Source organism: Ursus arctos, unplaced genomic scaffold (assembly GCF_023065955.2).
Source record: "Ursus arctos isolate Adak ecotype North America unplaced genomic scaffold, UrsArc2.0 scaffold_13, whole genome shotgun sequence".
Classification (NCBI taxonomy): domain Eukaryota; kingdom Metazoa; phylum Chordata; class Mammalia; order Carnivora; family Ursidae; genus Ursus; species Ursus arctos.
Window position 1 is genome coordinate 50,787,938 of NW_026622797.1, and position 17,686 is coordinate 50,805,623.

A 17,686-nucleotide genomic window follows, 5' to 3' on the forward strand; every position below is an offset into this window, starting at 1 on the left:
AAGACATGGCATTTGCCTGCATGCCATATTTGCTCTCGTAAGAAATAAAGATCAGAAAATTACATATCACCAATTTAAATGCACAATTTCAGAGAATCCTAAAACTAGAAGAAACTGAAAGTTCAAGTAGGACCAACTCCCTCCTGTCATCACAAACAAGTTGTGAGGCTTAAATAAGATGTGTTAATCACTTGTTTTTTTATATAACACTTTTTTAAAAACCCACAAACATCTTTAAAGACACTATTTTGTAATCATGGCATTATCGCCATCATGGTACAGGTGAAACGTAAATCCATGACTGTAAGATAGGAGTGGGCAAACTTTTCCTACAAAAGGATGAGTAATAAATATTTTAGACTTTGCAAGCCACATGTGGTCTCTGTTGCCTTTTCTTTTTCTTTTTTAAAAGACCCTTTAAAAATATAAAAATCATTCTTTTCTCACCAGCCATACAAAAGCAGAGAGGCCAGATTTGCTCTGTGTGGGCCACAGTTTGCCAACTCCTAGACTAGACAGTAAAATAAAGTCATAAGAGGTAGTGTGTCAAATCAATTCATAAAACAATGATAAAATCAGGAACAGAATTTAAATCCTCACATGTCATTCAGAATACCATTCCACATCTATGAAAGTCTCTACCTTACCTGAAACTCATCAAAACATAAGAGACATGCTTCTTCACTAATTTCTTCAGCTATGGGAGCTATTGGATCATATGATTTAGCCATGAATCCTGGTTTCCTTTTTGGCAAACTCCGTTTAAGGCGGTGTATTCCTTTAATGGATGAAATTAAACACAAATCAAATCCTGTATTAATAGTACATTTTAAACAACTAGAATGTATCTTTTAAATCTCTAAATGAAACTGTAGTGTGATCATAAAAATTAAGTTTAAATGCCACATAAAATCAAGTGTGATTATTGAAAATTGGTTGCATTTTCCCCACCTCTAAATAAGTTGTTCACATCTTAATACATTCCCATGGTTGTAAAGACACTTTGTAGTCATTCCATTCCCACCCTTCAATCACTTCAGAGATGACAAAGTGATAGCCTAGATGACAAGATGGTAACTAGAAGGATCAACAGATCAATCTTACTGCTGAGGATTTCAGGGATGTGCGCAGAGGAGGTGATCCTGCCCTATGTCTAGCATACGTAATCAGGATGTTCCCTTATTTCTAGGCAGTCCCACTTCACTCCTTATATGTGTACTGAAAGCTGGAAGTATTAGAAGAAAAACACAATCTTCCTGCCCTGGTGAGGTTACAGTATAGCTGGTAGACAAATAATGCACAACTGAAATAATCTAGGAACACTGACAAAGCAATAAGGCAAACACACAAGTACATGAATGCCTACGTGCTAAGGTGACACAGAGGAAAGGACCTAATCAAGAACAACTTCTTGAAATAAGCGAGTTTTTTAACATTTCTTATTGATCCTTAGTAGAAAGAGAAAACACCTGATCTTCATATCATAACCTCTCTTCTCTTAATGGGAAGTACTGAATTTGTCTTTAGGACCAACTCTAAATACATCATGAGTTTTTTCAATATAGCACAAACAAATGAAACCAAATAAAACCTTACTTTAAGCAAACTAATTTTTTAAAAGATTCAAAGATTAAGAATTTTAAAAGATGATGAAAACTATTTTGTAGTGTTTGCCCACTTAAAAATCCCTTCTTTTATTTTTATTTTTATTTTTTTAAAGATTTTATTTACTTATTCGACAGAGATAGAGACAACTAGCGAGAGAGGGAACACAAGCAGGGGGAGTGGGAGAGGAAGAAGCAGGCTCACAGCAGAGGAGCCTGATGTGGGGCTCGATCCCATAACGCCGGGATCACGCCCTGAGCCGAAGGCAGACGCTTAACCGCTGTGCCACCCAGGCGCCCCAAAAATCCCTTCTTTTAGACCATTTAACTTACTTTCATGAACATCTAGCATGAAACCATGAAAATGAACCCGTTTCTTCCTCTTCATCTCCACATAAGCATAAAACATGTCCATCACCATTGTTTTCCCTGTACCTTAAAAAAAAAACAACAACACTATTAAACAGTATGTACTGATTGCTCTAATGATTGTTCATTAGCTTTGGGATAATGAAACCACACTCTTCTACTGGAAAGCTTAAGGCTATGTTCCTTTTTTTTAAAGGAGTGTTTATTTTTTATGTTAAACCAGCTAAAAATAAAATGTTGATATTGCTCTTTCCTGTGAAAATCATGTTATTAGGAAATACAACATTTAGTTAACATTACAGGGGCTATTTCCCCCAGAGAACTATGTAAATAAACTGGCAAGATCTGCAGATTATTCATTCTTCAGTTTCTCGTCCAAAAGACATCAATCTGAGGGGCGCCTGGGTGGCACAGTTGTTTAGCGCCTGCCTTCGGCTCAGGGCGTGATCCGGCGTTCCGGGATCGAGCCCCACGTCAGGCTCCTCCGCTAGGAGCCTGCTTCTTTCTCTCCCACTTCCCCTGCTTGTGTTCCCTCTCTCGCTGGCTGTCTCTCTCTCTGTCTAATAAATAAGTAAATAAATAAATCTTTAAAAAAAAAAAAAAAAAGACATCAATCTGAATAAAATAACTTAATCAAGTAAATATTTATTGGGCCATAAGTGAGAGGAGTGGTCTTAGGCACTATGGGAAATTCAAAGATGAAAATAAAAAAAAAATAAAGTTTAGTATCTAACATAAATGCTGAAAACAAATAATAGATGTTGATTAGAACTAGAGAACTGCCAATTTTAACACTTTTTTTTTTTGTAGGTTTTTCTTTATTTCTCCTTCCTATCCTACAGGATTTCCTTTATAAATGTTGATACTATGTTCTTTTTCTTTTAAGTTTTTTATTTTAATTACCATATAGGTAACATATAGTGTAATATTAGTCTCAGGTGTACAATATAGTGATTCAACACTGGCATACATCGCCCAGTGCTCATCACAATAAGTGCCCTCCTTAATTCCCATCATCTATTTCACCCATTCCCTCACCCACTGCCTCTCTGATAACCATCAGTTTGTTCTCAGTAGCTAAAAGTCTGTTTCTTGCTTTGTCTTTTCTTCCTTTGCTTGTTCCGTTTTAGCTTTTTAAGAAAGTGTTCTTGGGGCACGTGGGTGGCTCAGTCGTTAAGCATCTGCCTTCGGCTCAGGGCATGATCCCAGGACCCTGGGATCGAGCCCCGCATCAGGCTCCCTGCTCTGCTGGGAGCCTGCTTCCTCCTCTCCCACTTGTGTTCCTGCTCTTGCTGGCTGTCTCTCTCTCTGTCAAATAAATAAATAAAATCTTTAAAAAAAATAAAGTGTTCTTAATATGTAACACTTTCTTAAAAAGCTTGGAACATAAATCTTTCAAAATGAGGCCTACTTGAAGAAACTGAAACCGTTAACCCTTATAATTTAATTACCTAATTACCTATAATTTAATTACCTAATTTTCAACACTGGAACTTTTTTCTTTTTTTTTTTTTTTTTAAAGATTTTATTTATTTATTCGACAGAGACAGAGACAGCCAGCGAGAGAGGGAACACAAGCAGGGGGAGTGGGAGAGGAAGAAGCAGGCTCGCAGCAGAGGAGCCTGACGTGGGGCTCGATCCCATAATGCCGGGATCACGCCCTGAGCCGAAGGCAGACGCCCAACCGCTGTGCCACCCAGGCGTCCCAAACACTGGAACTTTTTTCAACACTGTGATTGCCTTAGTAATCAAAGAGTCACATTTAACAAATACATACAGAAAGTCTTATTCCCTCGAAGCAAGCCCAGAGCTCTGGGGACATTGGCAGGACTCAAGCTCAGGTCAGACCCAGCATTCCTCAGCAGGCCAGGCCAGGCCAGGGCACGCTGGTGCTGTCCCTCATCCTCACTGGTCCCTCCAGCACCACCCCACCACCGTGCCCATCCTCTCCTCGCAGGAGCTACAAGTATTCACAGGACATGAGACCTGAGTTTTAAATCTATTTGGCTTTCCTCCATTCCATATGACTTTGAGCCCATGCCATTTGAATCCCCAGAAAGTTTTCTGTATATGAAAATATAATTCACCAAACACATCCAGTCATTAATGAAGAAACCAATTTGATTTAAAAGTAATTTTTTTGCAAAAATATTTAGTATAATATTTCTTGATACAGTGAGTGGCAGCAGATTTAAATCATTACATTTATGCAAAATATTAATAAAATTTTAAATTCTGCTGCAGGAAACACAGTATACTTATAGATCCAGAAAAAAGTCATGATCTAGCTAGCCAAAAATGTGAATAATATATATTTGAATGTAATCTTTGTACTTCTCTTTAAAAAACAGGCTTAAGATATAACAAGACCATCACATAAAAAACTTCTAGAGATAAAAGCAAAAAAAATCATAAAGAAAAAAATGGTTACATGAAATTTAACCTTCTGAATATCAAAATTACTATAAATAAAATTAATATCCTTATTTATTTAATCAATATACTGTTACTGGATATATGTGTGAGACCCTATTCTGGGTGATCAGGATCGGGTAGTAAATAAAACAGACAAAAATCCCTGCCTTCATGAAACTTGAAAGATTAACCTTACATATCTTTAAATATGAAGAACTCTTAGAAACTACAATGCTGTTTTGGGGTGTTTTTGTTTTTGTTTTTGTTTCTGGTCTGTCCTAAATCTCTTACTTTTGAAAACTTCTCTACTTAGCATGATTCTATGAGGGTATCAATCACAGGATAAGCCAATCAAAACACCCCATTATCATATCCACTGTGGTTGGCCCTGTAATGGGCACAGGACCCAGTTAGATCAGTGTTCTCCAGGGGCAGTTAATGTGTATTCTGAAAATGAGAAACATCTCTTCTCTTTTTAAAGGAGCAACCTAGAAAATTCCAGAAATCTTTTCTATAACAGCAAAAAATTATGACCAAGAATGAAGCCAATGACAAAACTATGAACAAGAATGAAGCCAAAAAGGAAAACAGGACCAAAATATGATGGAAAAGGGAAATGGAGGGACAGGGAGACAGATCCCAAAAATATCATTTAAGACATTAAATACAGATCTGCCCACAGGTGAATCAGACCATTACTCAACTTAATAATTAAACTAGCCATTAAATTGTCCCCCTGGTTCAGCTAATTCAACTGGCTTCTTTTTTTCACTACAACTGAAAGAATACTAAACAGGACAGATTTAACAGGGGAAAGAAAAAAAGATGATCAATGTACAAAAAATCACGAGTATAGAAATGACACAAAAATATAAATAGCTTTAAACACATTTTTAAAAGTTTAATTCTACCAGAAATAAAAGGAATACAAGTGAAAAACACCCATGATATACCATTTTTATGTTGGTGAAGATATAGGAAAACACGCACTCTAATATACTTCTGATGATAGTATAAAACCAACCCTCTGTAAGTCAGTTTGGCCATGTCAATCAAAAGGTGGCCGAGTATCTAAAAATACTTAGAACCAAAATCAATACTTAAAGATACTTTTGCTCCCTAAATTATTTCAAAGCTCAATGGAATCCCAATCAAAATCAATTTAGAAATAACTTGATGACATGATCCTAAAGTCAATCTCCTGATAAAAAATAAATAAATAAAGATCTATCAACAGAAAACTGATTAAGTAAATCATGGAACCGTCATATAATAAAATAGTATATACCCAGTAAAATGAATGAGGTAGATCAGTATGTTCTGATATGACATGATATCTAAGACCCACAATTAACTAGAAGAAAATAAAATCCTTAACATTTGAATAAAATAAAAACGCCCACACATTTAAAAATTCTCCTGAGTGACTAATTTCTTTAAAAACTGTCAAAAGGGGACACCTGGGTGGCTCAGTGGGTGAAGCATCTGCCTTCGGCTCAGGTCATGATCCCAGGGTCCTGGGATTGAGTCCCGCATCAGACTCCCAGGGAGCCTGCTTCTCCCTCTGCCTGCTGCTCTCCCTGCTTGTGCACACATGCGTGCTCTCTCTCTCTCTCTCTCTCTCACAAATACATGAAATCTTAAAAAAAATTAAAATGAAAAAATTAAAAGTGCCAAAAAATACTCTGAAACAAAATTAAGTAGCAAGTAATAGAGGCTGGGGGAGACAAGGAGGAAGAGAAACTATACCATAAAAATTTATTATGAAATTAGAGAAATTATATTTGAGTGGTACTGGATTTTTTAAAAAATCAACTAAACCAATTAAACAGACCTAAGGATATATAATAACAGTGTATATGAAAAAAAGTTAAAGACAAATACTCAGCCATTTGCAAAAAATAAAACTAGATTCCTACACACATTTCAGACCAAAATTAATTCCAGATGAATCCAAGGTGCTAAAAAATATGAAAAACCTGGAAGATAATATGCATGAACATTTATATCACCTTGGAGTAAGAAAAGCTTAGCAATGTGTATCAAGAAAATTAAAACTTTTGAGAGACCATGTGAGAGTAACTGTTTCCAGACTTGCTATCCCAACATAAACTAGAAAACTGGATGAAATATATAAAGCTAATATTTTCAGACACTGGAAAATAAAAATATAAGACTCTGATCCCTGACAGAAGGAAAAAACAAGATGAGCCGTATATCACTGCAGCTTTTGGCTTGGAGGCACCCTCCAGACTGCTGCACAGAAAGGAGGAATCCAAGCAAAACACCTAGGACAGGCTGAGTTGGGTTAAAAGAGATCAGAATTATGGGAGTCCAACACCAGTGCAATTTGCAAGGCAAAGTGCCAGGGAGGAGGAAGCTATCTGTGAAAGACCTGCAGAATCACCATGTGGGTACTCTTAAGTCTTTGGCTGAATACTAGCTACTCATGTGTAGGGTGATACTTCATGATGTGAGGCAAAGGATGGCCACCAGGAAACTGTAAAATGAACAATTTCAGAGATGCTGAACTCATACAACAATTTGAATGAATCTCTAAGAAATTACGATGAGTGGCGGGGGGGGAGCCAATCTCAAAAGGTTAGGTACTTTTCCACTTATATAACATTTTTGAAATGACAGAATTTTAGAAACGGAGAACAGCTTGGTGGTTGCCAGGACTTAGAAATGGAGGGTGAGTAGGTACAATTACAAAATTATGAGCAACATGAGGGACTTGTGGTGATAGAATTGTTCAGTATCTTGACTGTGGCGGTAAATACATCAACCTACTCAGGTGATAAACTGTACAGAACTAAATACAGAGACATAAATACAAGTAAAACAAGAAAGTTGAATAAGATCGATGAATTGTATCAATGTCATTCTGTCTGTGATATTTATACTCTGGTTTTGCAAAATGTTACCTTTGGGGGGAATGAGTAAAGCGTACACAGATATCTCCGTATTACTTCTTACAAGTGTGAATCTATAATTATCTCAATAAAAATTTCAATTAAAAAAATACTTCAGGGGTGCCTGGGTGGTTCAGTCGGTTAAGCACGCTACTCTAGATCTCAGCTCAGGTCTTGATCTCAGGGTCATGAGTTCAAGCACCATGTTGGACTCCATGCCCAGCATGGAAACTACTTTTAAAAAAATACTTCAAATGAATCAAGCTGGCATGTAAGTAACTTAACTCCCTATGAAAATAAAATGCAATATATAAAAACCATATAATCAATTCCTTTGAAAAAATGTTTGACGAAAGTCAGCACACATTATCAAATCTCTTGGCAGACTAGGAAAAGAAGCATACTTTTCAAACTCATAAAGGACAAATACAAAAAGAAACCTACAATGAAAAGATGTTCAACATCAGTAATCATTTGAGAAATGCAAATCAAAACTACGAGATACCACTTCAACACCCATTAGGATGGCTATTATTTTTTTAGGAAGAAAACAATAAAAATTGGTAAGAATGTGGAAAAATGGGGACCCCTGTGCATTGCTGGTGGGAATATAAAATGGGGCAGCTTCTGTGGAAAACAGTGTGGCAGTTGCTTAAAAAATTAAACACAGACCATATGATCCACCAACTCCACTTCTGGGTATATACACAAAAGAACTGAAAGCAGAGATTCAAACAAATATAGCGGTATTATTCACAACAGTCAAAGATGGAAATAACCCAAACACCCATCAACAGATGAATAGATAAAAATTGGAAACATATGCTAGAATATTATTCAGCCTTAAAAAGTAATGGAATTCTGACACATTCTACAACATAAATGAACCCTGAAGAAACTATGGTGGGTGAGATAAGCAAGACACAAAAATTTAAATAATATAGGATTCCACCATATATAAGATACCTAGAGTAGTCACAGGGACAGAAAACTGAATGGTGGTTGCCAGGGCCTGGGAGGGAGGGGCATATGGAATGAGGAATTATTGTTTATAGGTATAGAGTTTCAATTTGGGAAGATGAAAATGTTATGGAGATGGACGGTGTGATGGTTGTAAAACAGTGTCAATGTACTTACTGCCACTGAACTTGACAAGTATAAGTGGTTAAAATGGTAAATTTTCTTATGTATATTTTGCCACATTAAGAAAAATGAATACATTTTAAAAATTACCCTACAATTAACGTCATACTTACTAGTGAAAGACTGAACACTTCTCCCCTAAAATTTCACACAAGGCAAGGACATTCACTCTCACTACTTCTATTCAGCCTTATACTGGAGTTCCTAGCTACTGCAATAAGGCAAGAAAAAGAACCAGAAGACATACAAATTGTGAAGGAAAAATCGTCTTCATTTGCAACAGGATGATTGTATACATAAAAACTCCTAAAGAATCTATCGAATAACCTCTAGAGTTTATAACTGGATGTAGCCAGGTCACAAAAAAATCAATTGATTCTATACACTAGCAGCAATCAGTTGGAAACTAAAATTTTAAAACACAATACCATTTTGCAGTGGCACCAGAAAACATAAAATACATAGGAATAAATTTATCAAAACATATGGCAGAACTCTACATTACAACCTACAAAACAGCACTGAGAGAAATTAAAGATCTTTAAAAATGAAGAAACATAACATGCCCATAGATTGGAAGATTCAATCTTCACCAAAAAATCAGTATTTATCAAAAATATCAATATTTTAAGTTATCAATTCTTTCCAAATTGATCTATAGATTCAATGTAATCCCAATCAAAGTCCCAGGAGGATTTTTTTTTAAACAAATTAACGAGCCAGTTCTAAAATGTATGTAGAAATGCAAAGGTCACAGAATAGCCAAAACAATGAAAAAGGCAGAGATGGAAGACTCCTATTACACCACAGGGATGCATCAGCAAAATCCAAGTTGTAGGAAATCCTACAGGACAAATTAGTTTATATATGTGTGTGTGTGTATATATATATGTAACAGTGTGATTTTTGCTGATGCATCTCTGTGGTATGATGTCACACACACACACACACACACACACACACACAGAAAGAGACTAAAGACTTAATAATTAATATCACATTGAAAACAGAAACATTTATGACATAATTAGAAATCTGAATAACTGAATATTTAATGAAATTTAAAATAATGTTAATTTCTGAGTGTGAAAATGGTATATACTTAAATTTCTTATTTTGTTTTCTCTTATTTCTACCAACATCTACTTTTTTTTTACTTCTAACAGAGACTAGTAGATATACCCAAGTAATTATTAATATTTGACTTTCCTCAACACCAAACAGTGCTTAGAGAGAATATGAGGGAAACGTTAAGTTCACAACACTACCAAAAAAGGGAGGAAAAAGGTAACAAAGATCTTTCTAAAATGTAAAACTCCTTCCATGTGGCTATGGTAAGCACCATTAGATTCGGTATGGTGGGCAAGAGGCTGTGTGTGGTAGAATTTCAGAGATGACAAAAGATTTCTCTGCCCCAAATCACCAAGTAGTCAGCTAGAGCGCTACAGTTCTATTTCACATAACAAGTTTCAGTGAAATTCTCTTAGAAGGCTCTTTATATTTTTTTAAATTTTTTTAAAGATTTATTTATTTATCTGAGAGAGAAAGAGAGCAAGCACAAGGTGGGGGGGGGCAGAGGGAGAGGGAGAAGCAGGATCCCCACTGAGCAGGGAGCCTGACGTGGGGCCTCCATCCCAGGACCCTGAGATCACGACCTGAGCGGAAAGCAGATTAACCGGCTGAGCCACCCAAGGGCCCCTATAAGATTCTTTTTAGATGCAAATGTTTTGGTGAGGTAACCTACTCATCCAATGGAATCCATTAAAATTTTAGCAAGTAGTTCAGAATAGTTTAGATAAGAAACAGCTTAGAAGTAATTCAGACATTTAGCTAGAAGGCAGATCCTGGGATAATATGAGTACAATCAGTTTAGTTTAACTAGTAGAGAAAGCTGTGTCCTATGGAAGGGCCAGCATGAGAAATCCTAATGCCCAAAAAGATGAAACAGCAGGAACAAACCCTAGCACACCAACATGTAGTAATGGATACTAGAGACACTAGACCACTGTTTTTCAAACTGTCTCTACAACCAGAATTATTTTTTCATAGACTAGAACAGAATAGAAAATATCCAAACATATCACACGTAGTAAGTTTTCTTTCATAAAACTATTTTTCAGGTATGTGTGTGCACATGTACACACACATACATATGTAGGTCAGAATGTAAAAATATTTGTTATTGTGGGTCATGTTCAAAAATATTTCAGAGCCATCGCAAGGGTCTATAAGCTTTGGGTGAGCAAAGGCTGTCTCTGCTTTTATTCACCATTACATCTGCACAAACACCACACTGCCTGGTACACAGCAAATGTTCAATAAACTTTGTGAAGTGAATGCAAGAATGAGGACAGATTTTAAAATAATGTGGGGAAGAAACCAACACTAAATTTTACCTACTTCACAATTTTGTTTTGGTCTCTATAGTACCCTAAATAAATCTTGTGTTTTTCTCAAGAGATTTTTACTAGAGGAATAATTTATAAAACCTAAAGCTCTTCTAACTTTCAAGTCTATATAACTATGAAGCCAAAAATGACTACTTGAATGTCCCCTCCCAGTGCTGCCCTTTTCACAGCCAACCACCCTGCTGAAGGAGCTGGAAGTGCTGTCCTCCATCACCCGAGCCCAGAATTTTACCAGGAGGTAGCAGAAAAGGGACTAACCAACAAAAATGTACTTTGATCCTCTCCAAATGTACAGGAGGAATCATTAACCCTGCCATCACCACTGCTAGTCAGGAGGCGAAACCTTACAATCTTGTTGTAAGAAAGACAACTATACTGGAACACCTGGGTGGCTCAGTCTGTTAAGCATCTGCCTTCGGCTCAGGTTATGATCCCAGGGTTCTGGGATCCAGTCCCTTATCGCATCAGGCTCCTTGCTCAGCGGGAGCCTGCTCCCTCCCTCTGCCTGCCACCCCCACCCCCAGCTTGTGCACACGCACTCTCTATCCCCCCTCTGACAAATACTAAAATCTTAAAAAAAAAAGGGGGGGGGGAGCCAACAATAGGGTAAGAACGAAGCTACAAAACACTCCCACTGCTGCGTTTGGCTTCCACATGAGATATGCTAAGCATTTTATTAATGAAAACATTTCAAGGTTGAATCATGATGATAAGGTCTCTAGTTTACATAACTCTACTGGGGCTCCCTGGATTGAGGGTCCATCTGAGTCAATCATCTCAACAAAAGCAGAGTGGAGTGTTCATGACAGAGCCTAAGGCAAGTACAGGAATAAGGAGCGGACGGGGGTGCTATGAAACAGACATCTTTCCCACTGAGTCTCTTCAAAATTGAACACCTGTTTCCCAAGTCTAAAAAAGGAAAATAGTAAGGAAAAGGAGCTTGTGAGAGCATTCTGAGGTTATTCTCCCAGACAGATAGCAGCCACCCCCTAGCCCCCAGCAAAATGAGAATCTAATTTTACTACCTGTTTTGTAAGTGTTCTAAACTAAACTGAGTACAGCCATCAAAATGTTCATTTCCCTTCCTACTGCAGAATTCCTTTTTCTTCCCCTCTAGCATTGTAAAGATGTTTTTAACCAAATGCTGCCACGTACCCAGCTCTGTGAACAGCCATAGATGTTACCATATCCTAATTCTTTCAAGCACTCAGATGAATTACAGTTATCATACCTTCCTTCAATTTATTAGCATATGACTGTGTTTTCCAAACTAAAATCTATTAACTTTTATAGGTTTAGGGTATTATTGTTGTTTTTTTAAGTCCTTTTGCAGAAGTGGAAACAGTTGTGTTTTATTAACCATCTCCATTTATGGTTAAGTGGTTGAGGTAACAGGAGAAACAAAGATGTTGATTTTAGCAATGACTAAACATGAAAATGAAGGTACAGGAAGTAAATGTTCTCCAAAGAGGCAAAGAATGAGAGAGGACAACAGAATGAGAGGTGTTAGCAGTACCCAAAGGTGTGGATACATGAAACTGCTCAAGCACCTGGTATAAATTCCTTTCTAAATAAGAACTAAGCAAAAAAAAAGAAGAAGAAGAAGAAGAAGAAGAAGAAGAAGAAGAAGAAGAAGAAACACCGTTCTCAAAAATACCAATTAGCCAATGAACTAAGAAAAAGAACAGCTTGAGCTTTTCTTTTTTTTTTTTAAGATTTTATTTATTTATTTGCCAGAGAGAGAAACAGCCAGTGAGAGAGGGAACACAAGCAGGGGGAGTGGGAGAGGAAGAAGCAGGCTCCCAGTGGAGCAGGGAGCCCAATGCGAGGCGAGGCTCGAGGCTCGATGTGGAGCTGGATCCCAGGACCCCAGAATCACACCCCCCAGCCGAAGGCAGATGCCTAACTAACGACTGAGCCACCCAGGCACCCCAGCTTGAGCTTCTTTGACAGTTTTCAAATCTGTAAGCTCGAAGAACATAAAGATAAAGGGCAAGCTCTCTCATTCACTTGTTTATGAACTCACCAATTCTTTTTATCGGATTTGCTAAATCGTTTAAAACAGGCATTCAAAAACAAATAAGAAGAGGGAGGACCCAGGAAGGAACAGTTGGATCTTTAAGGCACTAATAACTACTTATTCAGCTCCTATTATTTTTCTTGTCCCAAAATTCTTACTAAGATAAGGACCTTTGCCACCACGTCCTCATAACGCAAATTTCTTATGGCTATAGGGGAGCCTAAGCTTTATCAGTTGAGGAGCAAAACTGACTTTGCTATATGTAAATGTGCATTTTGAGAGGCCAATATAAGAAATGATTGATAAGCAATAAGACCAAATAAAGTAAGAGTCACCTTCATGACATCGGTGAAGGTGGGTAAATAGGGAGAGATTTAGAATTAGGAGAGAAGAATTTGTTTGAAGGAAACTGAAGCCAAAAAAAAAAGAACAAGAATGAAATCAGAAAAGAAGCACGACATTCACTGATTCGGAAAATCTAAAAAGTAAGCAATAGCTCATAAGGTTTCTAAGAAAAGGTGAGTCTCTGTGCCCAATATAAGGATGGTGGAGACCAAGGAAATGTAACCACTCATTCATTAAGAATACCCACTAATAACTAAATTAAATATAATAATAACTAAATTGAGGACAACCGTTTAGATTATGAGTAAAAATATTAGTGGAAATTAACAGTAAAAAAGAGCAGCTTATTTTTTTAATTATTAGCTGAGTCAAATAGCATTGAGCAGTGAGATTCTGATTTATCTAATAACCTATTTATTGATGATTACCTTCCCCTGAGATCAACTCAATTTATACACTAAACAATGTCTGCACCCTACCATGCTAACTAATCCTGCTTTAAACTACAGTTGTACCCTATGAGAAGTAAAAATGAAAACTAAGATAACTGCCCTCCTCTCCCCACAACCCCCCCCCCCATTTTACTTTGCCACATCCTATTTCCTAACTGGTAGTGGACTGAGGGGTGGAAATGGAAATATGCCTGAATGAACGCTGGGAACCTCCTGTTTGGACCACTCAAAATTTACCTTAACACACTTACCAACATCTCCATAAACATACAGGCCCCTTGGAGGTTTGCTCCTTGAAAAAAGCTGCAAATTAAAAACAAATTATAAATCTCTAACATGGAAATAATTAAATATCGTCATACACATAGTGTTCCTAACTGTCAAATACAGGACTAAAATGGGCTATGTACACAGTAAGTACAAAAAATTTGATGTAAAAGGCTACGAACCCCAACTTACATTTTAATATAGGAGGCAGAAATCATAGTAGCCCAGAGCAAGGGCTTTGAAGTCACACAACTTGAGTTTACATCCCCTACATCATTTAGGAACTATGTAATCTTCCCCCTCTTTCCTAAATGGGCTTCCCAAACAATAATTGCCTAGCTCATTCCCAGCAAGCAAGAGATCAGGAGAATTTTCCTAGAGACACTGAAGAGTCTCCAGAAAAAAAAAAAAAAAAAAGAAAACAAACAAACAAAAACCTGAAGGTACTTATGTGTGGACTTGTCCCAAAGAAACAACTGGTCCCTGTTAGATCACCTTACGTAAAGCACACCAGTCAACCAACCTCTTATGATAAAGCCTTCAATTGGCTTGTTAGTATCTGAAAAGATTATAAAATGAACTGACACACAAGAATCAGTAGAAACTTAAAAAGGAAAACATCCAAGATGAAAGTTGGAGACCAGAACAAGGTACAGAGGGGATAAAAACTGAGAGGAAACAGGGGCACCTGTGTGGCTCAGTCAGTTAAGCATCCACCTCTCGATCTCAGCTCAGGTCATGATCTCAGGGTCTGGGATCGAGCCCCACGTGGGGCTCCACAATCAGTACAGAGTCTGCTTGTCCCTCTCCCTCTGCTCCTCTCCCCACCCTTGCTCATGCACATGCACTCTCTCTCTCCCTCCCTCTCAAATAAATAAATAAATCTTTTAAAAATAAAACTGTAATCAATATAATTAATATGCTGGGGAAAATAAGAGAAGCTGTTAAAACTGTAAAGCAAGAACAAAACGCAATTTTGAAAAAGGAACATCAAGAACAAAAGAAAATTTTGAAATTTAAAATATGGTAGCAAGGGGATGCCTGGCTGGCAGTCAGTAGAGCATGTGACTCTTGATCTCAGGGCTATGAGTTCAAGCCCCATGTTGAGTGTAGAGATTACCTAAAAATAAAAAAATATTTCAAAAAATATGGTAGCAGAAATAAAATTTCAGAAAAAGGATTAGGAGACAAGCTTGAGGAAATATCTCAAAAAATACAACAAATGAACATCAACAAGAATAGATGGAAAATATAAAAAAATTACTGGATTAATTCATCAGGAGGTACAATATCTGACCAAAAAGGAATTCCAGAAAGAGGAAATAGAAGAAAAAAGAGAGGAGGAAGTTATCTAAGAAATAATGCAGATTTTTCTCAAATCTGAAGGACTTGATTTCTAGATTGGGAGGAAAGAGTAAGTACCTACCGCAGGAAGGGAAGTAAAACCTATACCAAGTCACAATCCTGAAATTTCAGATACCAGGGATATAAAGAACATCCTACAAATGTCCAAGGTGGCCTTTGGGGAGGATAACAAAGGGGTAGGGGAACAGGTCACAAACAACAGATAAAGACTTGAATAAGATTTGAGGGACAATGATTTCCAACCTAATCCATCCAATGTATCCAACAAGTATGAAAATGGACAACTGGCATTCCGTACATACAAGGTCTTAAAAACACCCTCCCCCAACAGAATAGGAACACCTCGCTCCAGGAAAGACACAGGATCCTGGGAAGGAAGCCCTGGTAAGAGAAGGGTTGCTCCAGAAGCCCAGAAGCACAAGCAGATCAAGAAAGCAATCAAGTCCAGACCGAAACAGGAAGATGGAGGGCTCCAAGGAAGAAACAAAAGGGAACTTCTCTTTGCCTGATATTATTATCAACCCAAATAACCATCCTAAATTTTGTTCCACTTAGAAGAGTCATCTTCAAACTCTGCAACAGCTCCTAGACACCTGTGTAAAAGCCAAGGTAAGCCAGGGCAGAGAGAATTCAGAGAGGGTCAAAGCAGAAAGAAGTGAATGCTATGCCACTTAGTACAAACCAGAGCAGTCAGGATTTTGGCAGAGAACATTCTCAAAGGCTTTGATATAATCTAGTACATAATGCTTTTGTTTTTTAATCTGTGGGTTCACTCCAACATACCTCAGAAACCTCTCTAGCTTTCCTGCTCCCCTTAGCTTTCTCTGTGAACCCAGCCTGACTCCAGCACGCCCCTTCCAGAAGAACCTTCCCCGTGGTTTAGGCAAAAGGACCTTCTTTGCTTTGATTCTGCCAGCTGGATGCCTTCCCTGTGTTCCTCTGCACATTAACTCTCCGTCTATTCTTAAATCTCCACGGAAAACAGATTCTACTCCTGCCAAAACCTCTTAATTTGTTTTGTTTTACAATCTTATATGAGCCATTCTTGCACACTGGTTATTCTATTTTCAACTTGCCAGAAAAAAGCATTATGCTCTTAAATAATTTTAGAACAGCTTCAAATTGGAAAACTTGCATAGAACCTCATAATCTCTAAGTATATTCTATGTATTAGAAATCTTTTGAAAGCAACATTCTGTATTCTGTGAAGTGTCAAAGCAATTCATAATTCTTTACAACACATTTTGCAGGAACAGTACCGGGTCTACTCTAGTACTATTCACATGATATCATCAATCTACGCTAAATAAATGAAGTTCGAGGCAAAAATTTAACAAAGATTGGGAAAAAAGATGACATGGCGAGAACTCAAATCAATGCTGCCCCAAAAAATAGCATTTGGTTCAATCTTCTGTTTTACTTACGTAAACACAACATATTTTGAAAAGAACATTTTAGCAAATATATTACACTAGATATTACATACATATTTTCTAATTCTATAACTATAATTATAATATATAACTATAATTTGTTAGATACCGTCTACCTAAACAATATATACTCCAATTATTTTCACTTTGAGAGGTAAGCTAATTTTCTTCTAATGTATTTTCAGTCTACCAAAAATTACTGAAATTATTTCAAGGGATTTAAAAGTCTGTATTTTAGGGGGGAAATCAGAATTGAGTGACTAACAGGAAGGCTATAAAATGATCTTAAAGAAGTTTTAAAATTCTGTATTCATAGTAGTGAATTCAGGGAAGGTAAGGTTCACAGTTTTCTTCAAAATGACTAACCCACATCATTTACATGCTCCTAATTTACATTTTCTCACAATTTACCCTCTTTTTCAGTTCCATTAAATTTTCTTTCTTAATGTTTCAATTTCTAACATTTGTTCTTAGGCCTCAGAAAATTCCACCCTGGTATCATTCCTCGGTGCTAACACTCTCCATTTGCTTCTCCCCCACTGTCTTCTCCCTCCTGCTCTGCACCCCAGGAGGGCTACCCTTGCTGGCTGGCTGCTAACTGGCCTCAGCCCCTGGGACACACTACTTGCAGGAGATGGAAGTGGGGAGCAGAAAAAAACCAGGCCATTCCTTCCTGCTCCCTCCCTGCCTCGGGGATGTGTCTCTGGCAGAGCTGTATCCCTCCAGGACCATCAGTCAGGCCTCATGCCACAGCTCCAGCCCACTCCAGGCTCCCCCTTCAGCCCTCTCCCCCTTGTTTGCTGTCTTAAGCCTGCCCTGCCCATGACTAAGTCATCTTGATTCAGTCTTTATTTGAAACATCTGCTGTGAACAGTTTCTTGCCAAGGCTCTGATGCACACCCTACCCTTAAAATGCACACACTTAACACTAGACAAAGGCTTGAAACTCT

General features: G+C 37.5%; 1 protein-coding gene across 5 annotated transcripts in view; it reads right to left on the reverse strand.

Moving 5' to 3' along the window:
* Nucleotides 1-17,686, reverse strand: part of AFG1L (AFG1 like ATPase) — a 231,204-nt gene that overhangs the window by 134,891 nt on the left and 78,627 nt on the right. For all 5 annotated transcript variants that reach the window (XM_057311220.1, XM_057311219.1, XM_044388838.3 and 2 more), the window contains 3 exons: nt 13,923-13,974; nt 1,938-2,039; nt 648-778 (listed from right to left, as the gene is read on the reverse strand). In XM_057311220.1, the coding sequence (XP_057167203.1) occupies nt 648-778; nt 1,938-2,039; nt 13,923-13,974 (285 nt within the window). The remainder of the gene's footprint in view (nt 1-647; nt 779-1,937; nt 2,040-13,922; nt 13,975-17,686) is intronic.